General features: G+C 39.6%; 1 protein-coding gene across 1 annotated transcript in view; it reads right to left on the reverse strand.

The window, feature by feature from the left end:
- ndst3 (N-deacetylase/N-sulfotransferase (heparan glucosaminyl) 3) overlaps nucleotides 1-25517 on the reverse strand; it is a 66609-nt gene that overhangs the window by 34088 nt on the left and 7004 nt on the right. Inside the window, exons 3-5 of the mRNA XM_056256895.1 lie at nucleotides 12090-12177; nucleotides 10985-11139; nucleotides 6811-6996 (exon numbers count right to left, since the gene is read on the reverse strand). Of these exons, the coding sequence (XP_056112870.1) occupies nucleotides 6811-6996; nucleotides 10985-11139; nucleotides 12090-12177 (429 nt within the window). The remainder of the gene's footprint in view (nucleotides 1-6810; nucleotides 6997-10984; nucleotides 11140-12089; nucleotides 12178-25517) is intronic.

Here is a 25517-nt window from a genome sequence, read left to right on the forward strand (position 1 = left end):
TGGGGCAAGTAATATATTTTTAAAAGGTTATTACTTTTATTCAGCCAGGACGCATTCAATTTAATAGTAAGTGACAGTAAAGACATTTATAATGTTATGAAAGATTCCTATTTCAAATAAATGCTGTACTTTTGAACTTTCCATTCATCAAAGAATCCTTAAAAATGCAACATGGTTTCCAAAAAATATTAAGCCTCAACTGTTTTCAACATGAATAATAATAAGAATGTCACGAACACACACAGGACGAGGGAAAATCCAAGTGCAGTAATTTATTAAGAGGGCAATCCAATATCGTTGTAATCCATGCAGAGGTCAAATATCCAGAGAAGCAATCCAAAAACAAGAACGGGTATAAACAGACAAGAAGTGTGGGGACACCAAACAACGACTCCGTGACACATAAAGACACAGACAGGAATATATACACAAGATCTAACAAGGACTAACAAGAAACAGCTGGTTACAATGAACGGGGAACAGGTGAGTGCAATAACAGTGATGGGTACAGACTAGGATTGTGGGGAATGTAGTTCAAGAAGGGATGACACCGTGGGGAAGAGGACCTCTAGAGGATACCCGGGGAAACACACCCAGACACTGTGACATAACCCCCCCTCTACGGAGCGGCTACCAGACGCTCCACGACATTGTACAAGATAACACAAAACTTCAGGAGGGAGGTGGAACGGTGGAGGATCAGGGGGAGGGATGGTGGGCCAGGTCCATGAAGGGAAACAGGAACAGGGGGTGAGGGTTTAACCGGGAACCAGGGTGAAACAGAAAGTCCATCGGGCGGCCAGGGCGAAACAGAGTCCATCGGGCGGCCAGGGCGAAACAGACAGCCCATCGGGCGGCCAGGGCGGTGAAGGCCCCTCGGGCGGCCAGGGCGGTGAAGGCCCCTCGGGTGGCCAGGGCGGTGAAGGCCCCTCGGGCGGCCAGGGCGGTGAAGGCCCATCGGGCGGCCAGGGCGGTGAAGGCCCCTCGGGCGGCCAGGGCGGAGAAGGCCCCTCGGGCGGCCAGGGCGGTGAAGGCCCCTCGGGCGGCCAGGGCGGTGAAGGCCCCTCGGGCGGCCAGGGTGGTGGAACAGGAGCAGACACCGGCTCAGGAACTGCAGCAGGCACCGGCTCAGGAACTGCAGCAGGCACCGGCTCAGGAACTGCACCAGGCACCGGCTCAGGAACTGCACCAGGCACCGGCTCAGGAACTGCACCAGGCACCGGCTCAGGAACTGCACCAGGCACCGGCTCAGGAACTGCACCAGGCACCGGCTCAGGAACTGCACCAGGCACCGGCTCAGGAACTGCACCAGGCACCGGCTCAGGAACTGCAGCAGGCACCGGCTCAGGAACTGCAGCAGGCACCGGCTCAGGAACTGCAGCAGGCACCGGCTCCGGCTCAGGCTCAGGAGCAGCAGCAGGCACCGGCTCAGGAGCAGCAGCAGGCACCGGCTCAGCAGCAGGCACCGGCTCAGGAGCAGCAGCAGGCACCGGCTCAGGAGCAGCAGCAGGCTCCGGCTCAGGAACTGCAGCAGGCACCGGCTCAGGAACTGCAGCAGGCACCGGCTCAGGAACTGCAGCAGGCACCGGCTCAGGAGCAGCAGCAGGCACCGGCTCAGGAGCAGCAGCAGACACCGGCTCAGGAGCAGCAGCAGACACCGGCTCAGGAGCAGCAGACACTGGTTCCGGCTCGAGAACAGCGGACACTGGCTCTGGCTCAGGAACAGCAGACACTGGCTCCGGCTCGGGAACAGCAGACACTGGCATGTCCAGTATCCGAGCCAGACGCTCCAAATAATCCATCATAGCCCTCGTGGCCACGCTAATAGGCATCTCCTGATCTGTCTCAGACCGGGTAGATGTGTCGTGATCCGTCTCTGGCTGTGCAGACGGGACGTGAACAGTCTCTGGCTGGGCAGACGGGACGTGAACAGTCTCTGGCTGGGCAGACGGGACGTGAACAGTCTCTGGCTGGGCAGACGGGACGTGAACAGTCTCTGGCTGGGCAGACGGGACGTGAACAGTCTCTGGCTGGGCAGACGGGACGTGAACAGTCTCTGGCTGGGCAGACGGGACGTGAACAGTCTCTGGCTGGGCAGACGGGACGTGAACAGTCTCTGGCTGGGCAGACGGGACGTGAACAGTCTCTGGCTGGGCAGACGGGACGTGAACAGTCTCTGGCTGGGCAGACGGGACGTGAACAGTCTCTGGCTGGGCAGATGGGACGGGAACAGTCTCTGACTGGGCAGACGCAGGTCTCCTCCTCCTCCGTCCTTTCTGACGGATGTGTGCCGACTCTGAACTGGACGAAACCATCGATGAAGTCCCAGCGCTCGATGAGACCCGTGGTGAAGCTTCAACTGTCCTGATTTCCTCATGCCTTTGTGCACATCTAGAAAAATACTCTAGTAAAGAGATCCCATTCTCTCTCTCTGCAGGAGAAAGTTCGCTACGTGGAATCCACATAGTGACTGGGGACGAGATTTACAAAAAAAAATAAAAAATGAAAATTACCGCTGGATTTAAGTGACGGAGTCGTTCTGTCACGAACACACACAGGACGAGGGAAAATCCAAGTGCAGTAATTTATTAAGAGGGCAATCCAATATCGTTGTAATCCATGCAGAGGTCAAATATCCAGAGAAGCAATCCAAAAACAAGAACGGGTATAAACAGACAAGAAGTGTGGGGACACCAAACAACGACTCCGTGACACATAAAGACACAGACAGGAATATATACACAAGATCTAACAAGGACTAACAAGAAACAGCTGGTTACAATGAACGGGGAACAGGTGAGTGCAATAACAGTGATGGGTACAGACTAGGATTGTGGGGAATGTAGTTCAAGAAGGGATGACACCGTGGGGAAGAGGACCTCTAGAGGATACCCGGGGAAACACACCCAGACACTGTGACAAAGAAATGTTTCTCAAGCAACAAAACAGCATTTTAGAGTGATTTCTGAGGGAAATTCTAATTGCTACTGAAAATTCAGCTTTTCCATCAGGAGTAAATTACATTTTAAAATATATACTGTATATTTAAAATATAGGAAAATACAACAAAGTTTATCTTAAATATTAACAATATTTCACAGTATTACATAGGACACTTTAAAAAAAAAATCTTACAGACAGCAAACTTTGAATTTAAGAATATTTTGCATTTAATATAATGTACTCTATGTCCAACATCCTTGCTCTGTGTGTGGCAGACAGACAGGTTGAGAGTTTCCAAGGAGCAACAGACTCCATTTCTCAACACTGTAACAGTGTGTAAATATCAGAGAGGCAGCTAGACTCCTCCAGCAAACTGCTAAAACAGCAAAATCTATTACATTAACACACCCACAAACACACTGGTCTCTAATGCACTGATAAGAGCTTTCATCACCCATATGCTTGTTTTCAAACTGCTTGATTGAGCTGGAACAGATCTTTGGGACTCTGTCCAATCTTTCCATCTAACTTAAACTTAATTGCTTTTCCCGCTTTAACATCTCTCTCTGTGTTTTATTGCAGAGTATTGTGTGGCATGCGTGCTCAACTAAACGTGCTCAACACACACTTGAGGGGCGCAGCACAATTGTATTGCACGCATGTGGCCTTGATTTAATATTTTAATCTACTCCATCTCCTAAAATTCAATTCCAGTGCCAACACACTAAACTGCCTGTCCCACCAGAACGCCTGGGGAATTTATGAGACTCTATTCATGTGCTCTGTCCTTCCCGTTCACTTTTCTGCCACCCACCTCCCCTGCTTTCTTCTCATTGAATGTAACTTGCCCTGTCAGTATATTATTGTGGTGGTTTGTGAAAGGAGAAAATAGTTCTATGGCGAGTTGTCAGCTTGCTGTATTGCGGAGCCTGTAACAGTCTGACATGTTTCATAGCTCATGTTTAAGCTCCATGTATCCACACTCATCATGATTCAGCGCTCTGGATCTCTGATCTGAGACCTGTCGTACTCACACAGAGGAGGCCATTAATTAGGCCGCAGGTGTCCGAACAACTGACCCAAAACCTGTTTCGGTGCATCCTCTAAATAAAAAAGCTAGGGATTTGTGCTCACTAACACCTCCTCTAAAAATATCTGCCTTTGGCTAGATTCAAAACACTCTTAAAAAGCTAAAGATGATGACAGCTAAATTACACGTGAAACAACACTGATTTGAGTTAGGCCTGCCAACGCTTGTTCTTTTGTATTGTGAATGAGAGAAAGTGACACATCTCCAATTCACTAGAAAGAACAAAGAAAAGAACATGTTGTAGTGGGCTGGTGTTCTAACAAAAGAGAGTACTCTAATTTGTTTCTCTGAAATAAAAAATAAAAAGTCACAAGTGTTCATAAGAATCAAATAACGGGTGCACTAATTATTGCTGTTTCACAAGAGTTATGAAAGATATTGCACTGCACTTTAAGAACTCATTTTCTTAATCAGTATTTTTCTGTTACCCCCCCCCCCCATTAAAATGTCTAAACAGCTTAAAATTGCCTCTTTTTTTTTACCCCATTGGCAAATAGCCTTTTTTTTTTTACCCCATTTGCAAATAGCCTTTTCTTATTTCAAGCATAAATCAAACTAAATTTAATAAAGTTTATACTTTGACCAAAAAAAAAAAAAAATCACGATTTGCCAGTTAGGTAAGACAACATTAATTCAAGAGATGTTGTAATATATAATTTATTATCTATCATTATACAGGTCCTTCTCAAAAAAATAGCATTTTGTGATAAAGTTCATTATTTTCCATAATGCAATGATACAAAATTAAACTTTCATATATTTAAGATTCATTGCACACCAACTGAAATATTTCAGGTCTTTTATTGTTTTAATACTGATGATTTTGGCATACAGCTCATGAAAACCCAAAATTCCTGTCTCAAACAATTAGCATATCATGAAAAGGGTCTCTAAACAAGCTATTAACCTAATCATCTGAATCAACTAATTAACTCTAAACACCTGCAAAAGATTCCTGAGGCTTTTAAAAACTCCCAGCCTGTTTCATTACTCAAAACCGCAATCATGGGTAAGACTGCCGCCCTGACTGCTGTCCAGAAGTCCATCATTGACACCCTCAAGCAAGAGGGTAAGACAGAAAGAAATTTCTGAACAAATAGGCTGTTCCCAGAGTGCTGTATCAAGGCACCTCAGTGGGAAGACTGTGGGAAGGAAAAAGTGTGGCAAAAAACGCTGCACAACGAGAAGAGGTGACCGGACCCTGAGGATGATTGTGGAGAAGGACCAATTCCAGACCTTGGGGGACCTGCGGAAGCAGTGGACTGAGTCTGGAGTAGAAACATCCAGAGCCACCGTGCACAGGTATTACTGTGCTCAATTGGCCTGCCAGCTCTCCTGACCTGAACCCCATAGAGAATCTGTGGGATATTGTGAAAAGAAAGTTGAGAGACGCAAGACCCAACACTCTGGATGAGCTTAAGGCCGCTATCGAAGCATCCTGGGCCTCCATAACACCTCAGCAGTGCCACAGGCTGATTGCCTCCATGCCACGCCGCATTGAAACAGTCATTTCTGCAAAAGGATTCCCGACCAAGTATTGACTATTGAGTGCATAACTGAACATAATTATTTGAAGGTTGACTTTTTTTTGTATTAAAAACACTTCTTTTATTGGTCGGGTGAAATATGCTAATTTTTTGAGACAGGAATTTTGGGTTTTCATGAGCTGTATGCCAAAATCATCAGTATTAAAACAATAAAAGACCTGAAATATTTCAGTTGGTGTGCAATGAATCTAAAATATATGAAAGTTTAATTTTTATCATTACATTACATTACTTTATCACAATATGCTAATTTTTTGAGAAGGACCTGTATATGCAAAATTTTACTTCTGTATTTTATCATTTACTGTACGTCATTCCTTGTTCCAAACGTATATGTATGACTTTCTTTCTTCTGTGGAACACAAAAGGAGATTTTAGGCAGAATGTCAACATCTACATTTGTGTTCCACAAAAGAAAGGTTTAGGACATTACACGAGGGCAGAATCCTGCACAGTCCTGTTTGGTAAACCTGCATCTGCCCCTACATTACTTAACAGAACAACCGACCCGTTTTCCGACAGCAACGCTAATTTAATTCCATACCCAACCCGTTTGACAAAGACTGTAACCCGAACCGCAGCCGCATTAGAATGCAGTTGTCTCTCTTAAAAACATTGCTGTTGGTCCTCTTAGCAGCATGAAAAATAAAATGTATTCAAATTGTGAATAGACTATATACAGAAAGCGAGCAAATAATGATCCCTATATAATTACTGAAGCTGTCAATCACTTCAATTCAGAGTGATTGGCTATAATGCTCAACGGTGCAAAACTTTATACCACGTTACACTGAATATTAGCGGTTCACCTGTCGGGTATCCGCCCACGTGCAGGACTGTAAATTATGACAAAACTTTTATTTTAAGGTGAACTATGCTTTTATGAGGAATCTTCAGATAACCAGAAAGCCTTGGACCAGAAATGAGGGACAGAGACAGCAAAAAGCTATTTAAAAAAAATTGATTCAATGCTGCAGTTAGGGACATCTAGTCAAAATCTGTGTGTGTGTACCACTAATAGATTTGCCTGTGGTGAATTCACTATGGGGTATTTCATCTGAGTCCCAGTGTGTCATCATTAATTCTTCTGGAGTGTGTGTGTGTGTGTTTCATTGATTTGCTATGCTAGCTGTTGCTTGTATTTTGGCAGTCTCTAGCAGGCAAGTCTCACTGCATTTTTCACTGCACTACCTGTGTACAAAAAAGTGTCCTCTATGTGATGAACCGTACCATGATGTTGTTATGAATGAATCCCTTGCGGTGACGTGCAGGTTTGAGGTGTGGGTATTCCTCAGTACTGGTCACTCGTATCCCCCATGCTTTCTTCCAAGCCTCATACAGCTGAATATGGACTGGATAAACACCAGAATGATGAGGGGCCACGGCATATCCCAGATCTACTGGAATACCATGCTCCTGTAATGAGAAATACACACCAATAAATATACTTTATATTTGGATGTCAAGCGCATACTCAAGCATAATACAATCTTTCATAACACACATAAACAGGGATGGTCACAAGTAACAGAGTACAGATGTAGCCTACTTAGAAGTGTATCACTACAGTGTATACACAAGTGTAGCCATAACTCCAGTCTTCAGTGTCACATGATCCTTCAGAAATCATTTTAATATACTATCTATTGTTGCAGGTTATGACAAAAAAATGATTTAGAAGACTGTTGCATGTCACGTCTGGTTAGAACACATCGTGATATATACATGTTTTTATCTGTTGAGTGCTTGAGAAGACAAAATAACAAAAAATCCCTTTTCTCAGAAACAGACGCACACACATTTATATAGCTGGCGCTCTCCTTAACACACATGCACACTTATCTTCAGAGTTACACAGAGCTACCTCAGAGCTATTGATTCGAGACTTTATGATTTTTATGAAAAATCCATTTTCATTTTTAAATTTCTCTAGGCTTACTAATTAAAATCAGATAGGTGAGATAATAGACATCTAAAGAACAGCTGAGTCGATAACTGTATTTTGAGGTGAAATTTCAGATTTAACTTCCATATCATGAGGATCCAGTAATCCATAAAATTTCCCTCAAGAGATTTTGTGCTCGCACACACACACACACACGCACGTGCACACACACGCACACACACACACACAGAGAAAACCACCCACATCCTCCATCCTCTCGTACACTCATCTGTTAGCTTAGCTGCACAGCTCTGATTTAATCAAGCCCCCAAACCAACAAAGGCAAATCAAAGCTGTCTTCTCTAGATTATCAAACTTCTGCTCGTGGCCCATTAAAATTCTCTGTCAGCTTGACTCTCACAGTCTCTGCCCTCTGAGCTGACAGACACTAGTCTGTTTAACTCAGCGCCCAGAGTCAAGCGCATGCTAACTGCTTGACCTTGGTCACTCATGTAGGAGATTTTTCATGGGAAAGTTTTGAAGTTTGCTATTTGTTGATTGCCACAGATTTTGAGCAGATCCTAATGTCCGCTCTAAAATTGTATTAAGGAAACTCATTTTAATTCATTTTATCAATTTCTAATGGTTTCATTTTTATGTTACATTTCATCAACAACCAATGAATTGAACCAAGACCCCGCCCAACATTTCTTTTCTTCAATAGTTTGTTTCACTCGGATGCACGTCACAATACAGAAGAAATAATCTGTCACTATACTATCATTACATTGTAAAACAACACACATACATGTTTATATTAAAACAGTTAAACACAAGCATACCCACAGTGAAAGATATTAGGCTACTTGAGTTCTAATATTTCAATTGCTTAGATGGATAAACACACTAAAAGCCACTCAAAGTTCATTGTAATATGAAGGCCTCTTTAAAGATAAAGACGAAATGATATTGAAAACGATAATAGGGGTGAGGAGGGATAAGCAACAAAGATAATAATAATATAGATAAACCAGACTATTGTTTTCAAAAGAGCTTAGTTAAAACTTAATTTTAGTCACATTTTAATGCAAACTGCATTTGCATAAAAAACTATTAGCTAAACTGCTCAAGCCGTGGCGCATGACTCAAATTATAATTTAGCTGGCGGTTATGCTTTCAGACAGGATCTGTGCTTGTTTGTGACTTCCAGCAGGGGCACTTTACGCTCTGTTGTTTATCACTCATTCCACTGTTCACATCACATGGCTGTTTTTCTAATATTCTGCTAATAACTGCCAGATGACAGTGATTTTAACATACAGCCTAACAGTACAGATGAAGCCTAGACAGCTAGTGAGCACACAACCATCTACAATGCCTTGCTGTGCATATACATTTATATACACTATAAGGACAAAAGTATTGGGACACCTGACCACTACGCCAACAGGGGTGGCATCGCATTCTAAATACATAGACATTAATATGGTGTTGGTCCGCCTATTTCAGCAAGAACAGCTTCCACTCTTCTGCGAAGGCTTTCCACAAGATTTTGGAGTGTTTCTGTGGGAATTTTGTGCCTCAATCATCCAGTAGAGCATTTGTGAGATCAGGCACTGATGTTGGATGAGAAGGCCTGGCTTGCTATTTCCGTTTCGGTTCATCCAAAAGGCGTTTGATGGGGTCGAGGTCAGGGCTCTGTGTGGGCCAGTCAAGTTCTTCCACACTAAACTCTTCCAGCCGCCATGTCTTTATGGACCCTGTTTTGTGCACTGGGGCACAGTCATGCTGGAATAGAAAAGGGCTTTCCCAAAACTGTTCCTACAAAGTTGGAAGCATAGCATTGTCAAAAATCAACCGGCCCTTACCATTATCCCTTCTCCACCAAACTTTACAGTTGGCACAATGCAGTCAGGTATGCAATGTTCTCCTGGCATCCGCCAAACTCAGACTCACCCATCAGACTGTCAAACAGAGAAGTGTGATTCGTCAATCAAGTTTTCGCAAGAACACGTTTTCACTGCTCCAGAGTCCAGTGGCGGCGTGCTTTACACCACCCATTTGATGCTTGGCATTGTACTTGGTGATGTGAGGCTTGCATGCAGCTGCTCGGCTATGGGAACCCATTCCATGAAGCTCCTCCCGCACAGTTTTTGTGCTGATATTAATACCAGTGGAAGTTTGGAACTCTTCAGCTATGGAATCAGCGTTGTCAGTGTTGGCGACTATTACACACCATGCGTCTCAGCATTCGGGGACCCCACTTAGTTCCTAAATGCTTCCACTTTCCGATAATACCACTTAGAGTTGACCATGGAATATCTACAATGGATGAAATTGCAAAGGTGGCATCCTATCACGGTACCATGCTTGAATTCACGAGTTCTTCAGTTCTTCAGAATGACCCATTTTTTCCCAAATGTTAATAAATGCTGACTGTATGGCTGTGACACCTGAGGCAATGGGTCTGATTGAAAACCTGAATTAAGTAATTAAGAGGATTTTTCCAATACTTTTATCCATATAGTGTATATACATGTTTTAAAACATTTCTTGCAGTAACATACAAAGTGTACTTCTGAGAGCAAAAAAGAAATAAAAAAGAACTGACCAAATTGCATCAAATGTGCATGAGTGGCACTGCACAGCACAATGGATGGATAGTTTACTTGCACGCCAGTTTACTTGTTCACTGGATCATGAAGATACCCTCTCTAACGGTTCAGCTGCAGTGTTTGGCTTCCAAACAGCTCATAACTAAATAAAACAGGCTGTGTGATAATGAGGAATGCCAATGATCACCCCTTAGTGTGCCAGCTTACAGCTAGATTCTTTTTCTTTGAAATTCACTTAGAAATCTGAATGTTTCTGTCATGTCTTATAGGGCATTTCTCATTTATATATATATATATATATATATATATATATATATATATATTTATATATTAGGACATATATCTGGCCTGTTTTATAGACAGGGAAAGGCATACAGGGAAAGATAAGGAGCAGAAGAGTAGAAGGGATCAGGAGATGGAATGAGCCGGATTTGCACTGGGTTGCTCGCATCCATTTACAGTATGCGTGTCACTCTGTAATACATGAAGAGTAAATATATGTGTCAAAGTATTACATTCTGCTGGAAAAGTGTCTTTGAGTGTGGCATGAGAGTGCTGGTTCACAGAAAAAGGGGGGCAAATAAATGCAGGAGTGTTACTGAGAGATAACTAAGTGAGAGCACACACACACGCTCACACTCTTCCCCGTTTATGTGTAGGTTTCAATGATTTTGTCAAAATCATAAGAGGCACTTCTCTATTTGAGGAACAACTGAAGTCTCAAAGCACCTGTAAAACATGCATAATTAGTGTTCATTTTCTCTCAGTAAATGACACATGACTCGCTGTCGGGCTAATGGTTCCTTAGGCGAATGAGTATTTTTCACTGGATATGATAATACCTGGATGATGGTTTTGATCAGTGATTGTGTAAGGGCAAGAAAAAAGTGTAGTTTTTTCTCACCAAAGCGAAGTCTTTGTTCAGGATCATTTGTTCCATCAGAGAGGATTCATTATGGAAGAGATGAGGCTGCATATGACTCCACATATGAGGAAACCACCAGAACTCATCAACATATTTCAACAACAGATCATCTCCATCATCTTCCTCCTGCGTACCTACACAAACAAACATTAGCTCATTAGCATATTGGGTATTTCTTTTGGAGCTGTGGACTTTTAGAAAATAAACATTCCTAAATTCCTAAAACTCTTAGTTTCTATATTGACAGTGTCTAATGGCATCATGGAGGACTGATCGTCATTTCTACCACAGCCCAAATATTTGTTTTGTTTAATAGCATTCTGTGGTGAAAAATGAAAAGTGATGAAAATATCATTTTAGAATAAAATGGATGACTCCTTTGTTTTGCTAAAGTGAATTTCATAGCTAGCATGTGTTCTAAATGCAATGAAATATTTTACATAATCTGACAAAATTAGATTTGACTGGAAATTATGCCTTTTTACCTTGATTTTTCGTAGTTTTTTTTGTTAGTTTTCTTCCCACATTATCATGCATACATTCATCTCAAGCATACTCTTCAATAACACACACACACACACACACACACACACACACACACACACAAACACTTGTATATGTGGTTTACGTGGACTCTTCATTGAATAAAAAAAACACAGTTTAGTATGTTTTTTTTAAGCCATTTGTTTTATAAGGACACAGGAAGTAATACATGTGTAATGTATAATAAGTAAGTACTAAAATAAACTAAATATATTAAAAATGAAAAATAAACCTAAAAAAAAGAGACATATAGACATATTTACAAAAAAAATAGGTGGGTCTTGGCCAGAATAAGCTACAATTTGCAAAGGTATTCAGCAACAACAATAAAAACTTTAATTATTTAGTTATCCACACAAACACAAGCATTCACAGTTCACAAATAAACATAATCTCCAACATGATGATGAACTAGAGAAACTTCAATGTTGCTATGGCAGAGTTCTGTTACCATGCCAATCAGAATATTACAGAACTAATCATGCGTGTTATATTAGTTTTTCCCCTTTATGTTTTAACACCGACACGGCTACACAGTTACCTGTATGGAAGAATTTCCCAGAAAATCCCAGGTTAAAGGTGAAGTTGGAGACATAAGACCTCAACGTGTTCTGTGTTTCCAGAAGAGCCTGAAAAAGTAAAAATGTCAAACATTAGATTTGTCCATATGTCAATCAACAATAATACACATCACAATATTGAACTATTTTGCATTAACATTATGAAGTAGTATATGTGCGCGTGGTCTCTGTATATGCGTCTAAGGATGTGATCGATCTTTCAAGGATGAGTAATGGCATTTGGGTTTGGCAGGTGCCTCATTGCAGCAGTTCCAATAAAACAGTCTCATATATTTCTAGCCTAAGACACCATGCAAATACAATCAATATCTGTCTGACAACTGACAGCGAGTGTGAGCGTGTGTGTCACTGTTTTGTAGGATATATGGTAATATCGCAGAAGGCAGGAAGGGGCGTGTTGGCTGACTTAGACGGTGTCATCAAGTCATTACTCACAGAGCTCGGGAAGATATGCTGACACACACTCCTGCACACAGGCAGACACACACAGACGGGACCCAGGAGACAGGTGTAATATATTTGATTTTATCCTCCAGTGAGAGCGTGGCAGTTATCCCTGATGACATTTTGGTAATTAATTCTATTTACATTCAACTAAACAACTGCAAAAAAATCTGCTCAGGTACTCGCATCTTGGTAATCGAATCAGCTCAACCACGTGAGGGTGCACCAGTCTATGTGCGTTTTGCATTTTAACCTAATAAAGTGGCATTTTGATCGAGCGCTCATTAATTTAAAATGATCTGGCCTCACAAGCAACTGTCATCTAATTCAATGTTCATGTCGTAATGTGATATTACTAAAACTGAGGCTTTTGATGAGATGCCTTTCTGAATAATGAGTGGAGTGTGTTATGTGTCTTACGGGAGATACGGCCTCATGTTTGATGGCTTATGGCTCAGCATGCAGGAAAAAGGGGAAGGGAGAGAGGGAAAGATGAACCTGTGAGTACATTAGCCCACCTCTTGTATCCAGGTAACTTCACATGTTTTTGTCATGTGATAATATAAACAGGAAGTGTCCATCAGTGTCAAACACATGGCAAAAGGGCTATTATTAAAAAAAAAATTTCAAATCTTTACATTTAATGACTTTTGATTGGTTCCAGCAATATATTTTAATTAAAACCAATTTATTACAATAATGGCTCTGTTAATGACATTTGTAATTATTAGAACAACATAAAGGAGTGTTTTTTTTTATTCTGGCAAAGATTTTAGTCCAGTTATGTTTTCATTGAAACAATTTTTTTTATAATGTTCGGATTTTAAAAGATTTTTGACTTTTGGTATTTGCAGTGGTATTGTATGTGGTTGATTAGGTTTTCATCATAAATTATGAGTATATGTTAACCCAAAAATGAAAAACTTGTCATCACTCACCCTCATGACCGTAAGACTTTCATTCATCTTCAAACACAAATGAAGATATTTTAAATGAATCAAAGAGATTTCTGTCCCTCCATTGACGCAACTACCAATTTGACGCTTCAAAAGGTTCATAAAGAGATCGTAAAACTAATCCATATAAATCGAGCAGTTTAGTCCAAACTAATCCTTTAAGTAACAAAAATGCTCAGTGTCAAACTCTGAGTGGTTTATTTTATAATAATATAAAGGTATAACAATGTAAATAAAATAAAAGAAAGCACATAGGAAATTATGACAATTATATTGTAATTAATAAATAGATTACAACTAAAAAGTAAAAGATAAGAAAGAATTTATGTGGAATTTTATTTTATTTGAAAATTTCAACTGATCTGTTCATCCTAAGCTTATCTTACCTATACTGACCATGAGCAATGGTGCGTTTAAGTCAAGTCGGAAAGATCGTATATTTACGAGTTTAACACATATATGAACGCCACCACAATGTCGTAAATACGAGTGGGAAGCTCTGGATTTTCCTTTAAGCCCTGGGGTCTCATTTATAAAACTGTGCGTAGGATCCTTACTAAAAGTGTCCTTACTAAAAAAAATTCCCGTCAAGTTTGTTTTCATAAATCACAACTTATTCGTCGGAAGTGGCGTACACCTCTTTCAGGGCCCGTTTTGTGTGTACGCAACGGTTATAAATGTGGCCCCTGGTCTTTACGAGTTGGGGGCGTGTCAGTAAGAAATGTGGTAGAATGCTTATGTATTTAGCAGGGGCTTCATAAATCATTTAAAAACATAAAAAAGCAAAACACATCTGATGCACATTCTTTGTTCTTCATTTTAGAAGTAGAGAAACCTTTCTGTATCTTTGTGTAGTTAATTAAGAAGTACACCGCCATCTTGCTCCAACAAAAGTGACTTGAACGTACCTGACGCCGTAAATACGACTTTCCAACTTGTAACTATGAACTTCCCAAGAGGATTTTAATGCCCCACAACACAACAGTCAGTGAATCACATTCAAAACAAACAAACAAACAAAAAAATACATTAGTTTGTGGCTTTCTGTCATAGACTCAGTTGCCTGGAAAAAGTAGCTCTATACTTTTCCTCTCTCGAAGTTTTCCTTGTATAGGAGACAAACAAACTTTACCTCATCTTACCCTTCTCTCCTCTTTATATAAAGAATACATATAAGACAACAGTGAAAGGTAGATGGGACGAATACTGTTGCAGGAGCGAGAGAGAGAAGAGTGCAAATAAAAGAATGAGAGACAACACATTTAATATTGATGTGGGAATCTGGGATGTTGGGAATCTGACATCATAAGATAACAACGCCAAACCAGAGTGCAGGAGAGATGGGAGGGGAATGACAGGATGAGAGGAGAGAGTGAACCTGAAATGGATGACAGAAGGAAAAGAGAGAGAGAGACATAGCTATTCTAGGATATTTTTACCGACACAAAGTTTCCCGTTCTTTCACAAGCCGTGACATGCGCGCACAAGCAGGTACACGCATAAATCGCACTAGTCTTCCAAAACGCAAATCGAAAATATCAAGACATGACACAAACATGTCGGAAAAGTTGTTTTACTGAAACTTCCTCAGCTCATTTCTATAGTCTGCACTTCCCACCACTGTCAGGGTCCTCTTGATTAAAATGCAACAAACTGAGCGAAATTAATTATTTAAAGGTTAGGTTTTAAACAGCTCTGTCTTAAATCGATTCCTTACGTTTACTGAGCACACTTCAAAAGAGTGCATATGAATCATTAATGCATTAATAAGCCAAAGAAGCAGCTTCATAATGGCATCAAAGTTCTGATGCTTCACGTCAGCTTGGCGATTCATTGTACACTGTCATAAAAGTCTAAAACAGTTTATTTTTAACAATCTGTGTTTTATTGTAATTTTACCAAACCCTCTGTGTAGACCCAGTAGGATATTCTTGTTGGCTCTTGTTTTGAGGTTTGAAGGTACATTTTGAGCATTTTATCAAACCAGTCATTTGACTCTCGCTCCAGAGGTAGTTGGTTATGGTTAGGGTGTTGATGAAGTTTGGCCTAAGATTGGTTGGTAAGAAGGTTGTAACAAACAATGTCAATCTGGGAATCTGTCCTACCTGACACACTGCAAAATGTTCACATTTATCACAACAGTTTTGCACAAGGTGTGAAATATGAAGTTTGAACATCTCATGAAATTTAATATAATTAATTTATATTATATTATAACAATTCAATATAATTTCATCCACCGTCAATCATGAGTCATACTATTGACATTGCCTGAACTGTCTAATATATAAATGTGAATTGATCATAATTGTGATACGGAACAAATCAAGGCAATAAAGCTTTATTTGATATGTGAGAGTTGCATTTGCCAGTGCCACACTGAAGCCTATCAAGAGTATTTCTGAATAAATGAAAACAACATTTTAAAATATGCTAACATCATCATTTATTGAGGCAGCGTATTTATTAAAATATTAGTTTTTTATATGAACATTTAATTTTTTTTTACCAAACTTTCAGAAGCACAAGACCAACCCCCAAAGACAGGAATTAAAACAAACAGTTCATATTTGTAATTTAATATTTATGTAACATTTGATATGATAACGATTGTTATATTTAATCAGCGCGATTTACTGCAATGTCAGAACCAGAACAAAGGTGGATGTTTCTTACTTGTTCAGATGACATTTTCCGGTGAAAATTCTTATGTTGGTCATATTTCCAAAAAGAATAATCTGTGATTCTGAATGACAGTATCCACACAGTTTATGATCCACATCGGCGCGGTGACTGACAGCCCAGTCTCCTCAAACATTGTGTTCCTCCGCGCTGTGAGGTGTCGAGGGTGTTGAAGTACAACTCACGTTAAGTTGATAATTCCGCGAATGACTGCAATTGCAGATTTCAAACAGAGATGGCGACAAAGAGGAAAAACGCCGGACTGCAGCTTTAAAAAATATACTGCTTCAATAAATGACAGGTTAACATATGTATTTGTTGCTATTCCACAACACTGGATAAGCTTTATAAATTATATATATACCGGTATATTTTTTTACTAAAATATATTTCTGCATAATTTGTCTTGCCAGTTTTCTAGCATACACTTAGCGCACGAGGGTTGAGAACTTGTGGTGCCAACATCAGCCACTATGAATGGCTATTTCTGCCAAGAGATTGGCATCAATTCTGTGGCCTGCACTAATCCAGCTGCTGTGCCTGGATACTTGTGGCACTAGAAGCTTCCAGAAAACACACAGTCACACACATACACATAAGATTCATTGCCACTCTTACAAACTGTCTTTGCCAACTTCAAATAGAGATCGCATCGCACACAATTAAGCTCATCAACTTATTGTCTTTGGTTGACCTAAAATGCCTAGGATGAACTGAAGTGGTAGAATCACTCATTTGAATTCATTAATCAGCTTCAGCCTAATAAGTAACCACACATACGCGCCGATCCAGCGAGCTAGTAATCAGACAAAGTAATCAGAGCGTAGAAAGATAGGGTTTCTTCAAGGAAAGTGCATTCTACTGACTTTTCCTCCACAGAAATTTAATCAGTGCCCTTAAGACGTAATGGAGAGATGCATAATTCACTTGCTCAGTACAGGTGTGCAGTATGGACAGTTTCACAATACTTTTTGCAGAATTGCCTTTAACTGCAGGCAATGTTTAAATAAAAGTTCAATTTTTTTGTTGCATAAAATAGAACCCATTTATATAAAGCTAGAGAGTTTATTATAAAAAACAATTTTTGAAATGTAATATTTAGCGGCTCCTTCTCCTGGGGGCAACACTGTGTGACAATGGAAAGAAATTAATCAAAGACTTTGCCAATGATGAATATAAAAAAACTATCAGCTACATGACAGAAACCAAATGAAAATGGCCTTTATTTGATTAAATGTTAAGTAACTACTATAAAGGTAGATATTTAAAAACATTTGATTAACAATCATGGCGTTCTTCATTAGATTAATATCCACTGTGACACAATGTTGCATCGAGGCAACAAAGATCTTTAAACAATGCCTCATAACACATTTCATTTAGAACTTTAAACGTTTTCAAACGTTAATTATAAGTCATTATTGCGCCTATTATTATTCTCTTATGCATTACAAAGTAAAGAAAATGTGATTGGTACTCATCAACAGAGGGTTACTGTGCAACAGAGGGTTAACAGAGACAGTCAATAATTCCAAACGTTTCCCCAAAAACTATCAAACAGTACTGTATCACCAAGTTTACGGTGTTTAGATCCTCATAAAAGAACAGTGAGGAGGAGAAAGAGACTGATAAGCAGAGTTAATCAGATTGACTGGTTTTTATTAGACTGCAGAGAGAGCAAATTATATTTAAGGATTGCAACCACAGCTGTGCTTCCTTTCATTACATACACATATGCAGACGACCCTCTGGCGAGGGATAAAAACACACATCCATGACAAGACGAGTGTATGTTTATCACTCATTCCTTATTTCTTTCTCAATTCAAACTCACTGTCTTCTTTTGGGTTCTTACATTATCTCTTGTTATCTTTCACACTTTCATCTGAATCGGAATGTTTTTCTGTTTCACTCCTCTCTTCTAGCGACTCTCTGCTGACATTGAGGGCCGATCAGGGAGAAGATAGAGTGACAGAGATGCATGTTAATGACCTGAAAGCACTGATCGATTCCTCACTGGGGAGAGATAGAGAGAGAGGGAAAGAGGGAGAAAAGAGTGAGAGTGGTGGATGGGGAGGAGGAGGGGACCTGTTGAAATGCTGACAAATAGCTGAAGACATCTGGGCAGGCAAGAAGACGAACATGCCCCCAGAGAATGACAGAGAGAGAGGGACAAAGAAAGAAAGAGACAGCCATTTCTAGAGTTTTGTTAGCAACATGTTTCTTAAATACTAAACCTACTAACAAACCATCTATCTATCTATCTATCTATCTATCTATCTATCTATCTATCTATCTATCTATCTATCTATCTATCTATCTATCTATCTATCTATCTATCTATCTATCTATCTATCTATCTATCTATCTATCTATGGTTTACCTCAGTTCATGTTAGGTCTGTGTTTAATGACTTTCTAAAGCCAAAAAGCTCAACACGGTCTGCAGTGGATCAAATCTGCTTTTCAAAGGCAGACTGTGTGCATATGTGTACATGTGTGTGCGTGCACCAGGGGAACCGGGAAAGGCTCCACATGTAATATTTATTGGACATGAAATCATTGCTTATTCCTGAGGCCATAAGAAAAAAGAGCATGCGCATATACATGCCCATTAATCTACCTCAGTGAACCCTTCAGATTACTGAAGAAAAGAAAAAAAAACAGTTAAGTCTGTCATTTAGTTTTTTTTATGTGTGTTCATGTTTTTTTTGTTTGGAAACACTGTTTATTTGATATGCTCATATACAAAACATGTTAAATCCTACTGATTGATGTCATCATGAGGCAGAAGTATACAACGAGATAAAGAAACCATCTAAACCATGTAGGGTTCTGTGTGACATTGCACTGGTTAGGACCAGAAGTGGTTTTCCTCAAGGGGGCGTATGGAGGCTCAGAAAGCTGAATATTCTTGTAAACTGTGATTTAAAAAAATAATAATAATTCATTCACTATCTGGTACCGGAGGTATAAAAACACATGGCCGTAAAATATCACGTGCCGATTTCTTTTATAAGCAGTTTGAACAGTAATTTATTTATTTTTCATTTTTAGTTTACATTTATTAATCTCAGCAAAAGCACAAATAGGGATGGCATGCACTTTGTTTCAAGGAGCACCACTGACAATATTAGCTCACTTGATGCCAAAGACGAGAAAAGTAATTAAGTCTAGTTGTATGGTTTTTGTTTAGTGTGCAAAGAGACACGGATTCAAATCCCAATCTAGTGCATACTTTTATTTTTTTTAAATAAACCCTTTTTATATACTACAATAAACTAAACAGCTCACAAAAGTGATTGCATGCATGTTCTTATGGAAAACAGCAATTCTGATATGTGAGTTTCAATCATTATTAGGGTGACAGGTGAAAAAAAAAAAAAATCAACAACAGATTTCTGCCACAGCGTTTTATACTTTTTTAACCTACAATAATCATGCAACTTAATTATCAAAAGATCCAAATATTATTTTCCTTTGGAAGTTGCATTCAAAAATTTGAGGAGGCACATGCCTATACCATAGACTGGCCTACTCAGTTTGAATGGACATGATTCTTCTGATGCTGTTACTATTATGTCGTGTTCACAGATGCAGGTGTGCAAATTTTCAAACAAACTTTGCAAAGAAACTTTTCTTCAGGATTCGGAGATCTATCGCTGCAACCAAAAACACTCCATCTGAACTGAGAAGCAGGAAATGACGGCTATGCATTTTGTGTTTGTTTTCGTGTGCACTTGCTGACTCGGGGCATCGAGACAAGACTTTAACACATCCGCCCAAAATGTACAAAGCACTTCCAAGCTCTTTTTTTTGGGGTAAGATCTGGATTAGAATGGGCATGAACTATGATACAGACGCAGAGAGGATGAGCTCGACTAGATAAGCCAAGTTTTTTTGTTTTTAAGCAGGTTAAAAACAGGGGCGACTGCTAAAGCTCGTAAATGTTTATTTATATACAAACAGCAGAGGGGGGAGGGATAAGAAGGCAAAAAGAAATGTGAAAAAAAAGTAAGGTTGGCAAAAAGAAATAATCCCACACAAATGCCAAACATATTGTTGTCACAGCAACACTCCTTTCTCAGCAACACGGCTTTCTGTTGTATACACTGGCATCTCATCAAAATAGCACCACTTTATTTAACGAAACAATAACCTACTATATTGGGCCAGAGCTGTGTTCATATACATACGCCTTCGAGTGTAAACTAAACGAGCCAATGGACATTGGCGTGCGAGATTTGCATCGCGAACTCTGCCCTACACGTATCCTGTCCTAGGAGGCTTCTCGCTACTTGTGGCTCTACACAGAGATTGTAAAACCTCTCAAACTTGTTAGTTGTCGCCCAGTCCGCAGCTCTTCATATGTCTGCAAGCGAGGCGCCGTGTGCCAACGGCCAGGAGGAGGCAACACTCCGAGTGGAGTGAGCCCTCACCCCAAGGGGGCACGGCTGGTCTTGGGCCTGATATGCAAAGACTATGGTGTCCACCGTCCAGTGGCCAATGGACCACTGGATAGACCACTGGACCAACCTCTGCTTGGAGACAGCCTTTCCCTTCTGCTGGCCTCCATAACAGACATAGAGCTGTTCTGGGGTCCTGAAGCTCTGTGTTCGGTCCACGTATAGGTGCAAAGTGTGAACAGGACAGAGCAAAGGGCTGGGTCTGCCCCCTCAAGGGGAAGCGCTTGCAGGTTCACCACCTGATCCCTAAAAGTAGTGGTTCTTCAGTTCTAACGTAACGTCTCCGTTCCCACCTTGAGGGAATAGGGGTTACATTAGTAACCAAGACGTTTTTATGCCTTGCAAACTTTTAAAATTTTATTTTGCCATGAATTCACATTGTTCTTACAAATTCTGCTGATTTAAATATGTCAGCCGGCTAACATAGATAATGTTTCATCGAATATTTGAGAATGATTTTTAGTGTTGAATATAGTAAAAGTATAAAGAAAGAGCTGTATCACCCCCCCCCCCCCCCAAAAATAATAATTTAATTATTTTTTAATTAAAAAATTACATTGACTGATTCAATTAGAATTTACATCTTTTCTCTAGCAAAATAAAATAATTAATTTAGTTATGGCACTGCTGTTCATCACTATGATTTAAACTCATTTATTTAAATTATGCTGTTTTTTGTTTGTTTTATTAGTTTAGTGTAATTTTATGCATATTAATATACTAAGGTTGATGCCCTAACGAATATCATTTGTTTTGTTTTTTTATCCTTAGTACTGAATCATATCCAGTAATGATATAATTTAAAATATAATGTTACCATATCTTTAATGTAGTTAGATACATTTCATTATTTATTAACTATTTCTTAAGGGTAGCTTTAAATGATGCGTAGCTTGTAGCTTGGCATCCCAATAAAGCTCATAATGTGTCAAGTGCGAGAGGACACACATGTGAGTGTGTTGTTGATGTGAGTGTGCGGCTGAAATGAAGACAGCTGCTTAGCAACCTACGTAGCCTTTTAACGGAAACACACACACACCAGCTCCATCTTACTCAGAGCAGAAATATCATTGGATCAATACTTTCTGAAAATAGGTCTGGTGTGTGAGTTTTTCCCTGGTTGGTCTGTATTTGACCTCCTGAATCTCAGATTTAACATCAGACTGATGCTTCTGTTTCAATCCGCTCTAAAAGTGTCAGGTTCACGTTACTTTTAAACTATCAAAATTATTGCACTGTTCACAATCACATTATACAGCATTCTTCAAATCTGTCAGCTTGCTAGCATAGCAGAGCACACACAATCAAGTACTGACAAGGTCCACAAATTACAAAATCTCTGACCTGGAGCTTTTCCCTGTTGACCTAGCAAAATACATAAGACATTGCCACTGAACTTACATTGCCACTGAACTTGGGACTTGCCAGAAATGCCGTCTAAGGCTGTCCAAGTTGGTGTGGCACTCTTTTTAAATTTATTTTATTTTTTTACATTTACTTGGATTAGAGAGGAAAGAGGACAACAAGCTGGTACTCGAACCGAAGTTCAACTGTGCCACACGTTGGAGCGCAGACTGCAAGGCTGATATGTGTACTCAAAATGAAATGTAAAAAAAAAAGGCAAAATAAAGTATTATTCTTGCTTCCTTCACCTTCAACCTTGTCATTGGCTAGTCATAGCTACAGTAGTACACTGCTGTACATTGCTAACGGTTACATACTGATGATAAGATCAAAAAGTATCCAAATTTTACAATGTGTCACTGAACAAATGCAATTAAATATTTCGCATAATTATAACCAAAAAGCAGTTAGTTCCACATTTAAGCTATTTTATTCGCAAACAGCATGAACCACCCACAGGTCTGATGTGTAAGTATTGCACACAAAACTGGAAAGCACTTGCTCAATCTGGCAAGCTCTAATCTTACAAATTCCAGGAGTAAAGGATCACAGGGTAGTTTATCAGTCCTCAGGGAAGAAAACAAGGAATGTTAACAAGGAACTGGTTGATACAATGAGCACTTGAGGGCCGAATTTGAGATGACTGTGCTCTGAGGTCAAATTTTCAAATATGTTTTTCAAAAGTTTATAGAAATATTCAATATTCAAATTTCACTTTAAACTGCTCTGCTATTCACACCAAAACGAAGAATAAATGAGAATTCACAAGAAATGATTCTGAAAATACCATACACAAGTCCCGTGGGCCTTAGGAGATCATGTAAAAAACAATAATAATGCCAAAGTCTGAATTCTTTCAATATCTTTGTTCTATTTTGTCCATCTTTCTGCTTGTTGACCTTCTTGACACCATCATGTATTTATGTTTATCAGGTCTCTTTAAATCACTTTGTCTCTCTTAAGATGTATCTGGAACGGAAATGAATGGTTAAGTACTGTTCTTCTTTCTCATTTCCCCTGTTTTCTAACCCATATTGGTGTGTGTGTGTGTGTGCGTGTGTGTGTGGGTGTGAGTGAGAGAGGGAGGCTTCAGGAGTCACTTTGATTCTGCTTTCTGTCTCTGGCTGAATGTGTGCAGGTATAGCTTTGATATTGTGATTGTTCACTGTGATTCTGTTTAACAGTACATGTTGAAGTCAGTGTGAAGCTGAAGAAGTGTCAGCTTTGTCTTTAATCCTCATCTATATGCTGCTTCAAAGCCAAGAATCATACTCACCATGCACACTCACACACCACACACACATACACGATGACCTGCTGTAAGTGTACTAGGGCCACGAGATATAGCTAACAGCTACATCTGAATATTTATTTTGCTTTGAAATGGCAAAATAGTGATTTGTTTCAGAGAAACTATCATTTCGACCAAACAGCTTTTGTATCCAATAAGATTCAAAATAATTCCTTCAAGATGTCAAACGCAATCAAAATCCAGTTAAAATAATCAAGCCATTCTATGGTTTTCCACAGCATACGCATATAAACGGCGATATTTATTTATATACATTTTCCTATAACTTTTTAAGAAATTAAAAATGCTACACAGTGACCTAAACCACAGTGAAGTAAACAGTAAAAAACTGTAAACAAGGTGTAAGATTTTTGTTTTAAAGTCACCATGAAAATAAATCAAAATAGACAATTCTTATATTCAGTATATTAGAATGATTTATGAAAATATAACTTTGCCATAACAGGAATAAATTACATTTCAAAAATACATTAAAATAGAAAACAATTATTTTTAAAATAACTGTTTAAAGTACTATAAAGGAAATATATTACAAACTATTACTGTTTTACTCTAATTTGATTAAATAAATGAAGCCTTAGTGAGCATAAGGGACTTCTTTCAAAACCATTAAAAATCTTACTGACCCCAAACTTTTGAATGGTAGTGAATATGATTAGTTTATTTAATATATTAAAAATATTCATATATTAAAAATGCCATGCCAAAAGGCAAATATTACTGCACTATATTACCCAAGTGTACATAATGAAATTCATAAATACTTCATAAATAATGCAGTTTAAGCTAGGTGAGTTCAGTTCAACACATGCTGTCATTTACACAATTGCCACACCACCATACAAATGCAAAGTTCCACATACACACATCTGTGCTTAAATGTCCTGTTACACAACCACAACCACCGACACAAGGTCACTTTAACTGCAATTTCAGCAGAATCTCTGCTTGGGGAATCCACACACACACACACACACACACACACACACACACACACACACACACACACACACACACACACGTTAAGTGATGGTAAATCCCATTTGTGTTTGTGAGTGTGTGCAAGTGTGCATTGAGTCATTTATCACTGGTGTCCCCTGTTTTTTCAGCCTGTCCCATGGGCTGATGGGAGATATGGCAACCAGTCACTAAGAGTGACATTCTAATCTACAACACCTACATCTAGAGCACACAGGGTTCCTTTCTTTCTCACTCTCGCTCTTGTTTTCTATCTCTCATCTTTACACTCCCAACAAATACATGACATGAGCCTATTTATGACAAGAGTCAAAAAGTAACTGTTGTATGATTGTTTAAGTAATCTAATGGAGAACAAGAATTTCAGTGATATTTTACAAACCAGTGGCTCTCAACTGTTTTTGCTATAGTATAATGATCAAATGATTTCCAAAAACCATGCTTATATTAAATTTAAGTGAACATATTTAACAAAGGGGATGCATTTTAAAAAGATATTTTTTTTACCTGCTTTTCGAGAATTAGGACATCCCAGGCTACTTTCTACCAAGCAGTTTCTAGCAATACACAGAGAATATATACACTCACCTAAAGGATTATTAGGAACACCTGTTCAATTTCTCATTAATACAATTATCTAATCAACCAATCACATGGCAGTTGCTTCAATGCATTTAGGAGTGTGGTCCTGGTCAAGACAATCTCCTGAACTCCAAACTGAATGTCAGAATGGGAAAGAAAGGTGATTTAAGCAATTTTGAGCGTGGCATGGTTGTTGGTGCCAGACGGGCCGGTCTGAGTATTTCACAATCTGCTCAGTTACTGGGATTTTCACGCACAACCATTTCTAGGGTTTACAAAGAATGGTGTGAAAAGGGAAAAACATCCAGTATGCGGCAGTCCTGTGGGCGAAAATGCCTTGTTGATGCTAGAGGTCAGAGGAGAATGGGCCGACTGATTCAAGATGACAGAAGAGCAACTTTGACTGAAATAACCACTCGTTACAACCGAGGTATGCAGTAAAGCATTTGTGAAGCCACAACACGCACAACTTTGAGGCGGATGGGCTACAACAGCAGAAGACCCCACCGGGTACCACTCATCTCTACTACAAATAGGAAAAAGAGGCTACAATTTGCAAGAGCTC

Source organism: Rhinichthys klamathensis, unplaced genomic scaffold (assembly GCF_029890125.1).
Source record: "Rhinichthys klamathensis goyatoka isolate OS25496 unplaced genomic scaffold, OSU_Roscu_1.1 h1tg000133l_1, whole genome shotgun sequence".
Classification (NCBI taxonomy): domain Eukaryota; kingdom Metazoa; phylum Chordata; class Actinopteri; order Cypriniformes; family Leuciscidae; genus Rhinichthys; species Rhinichthys klamathensis.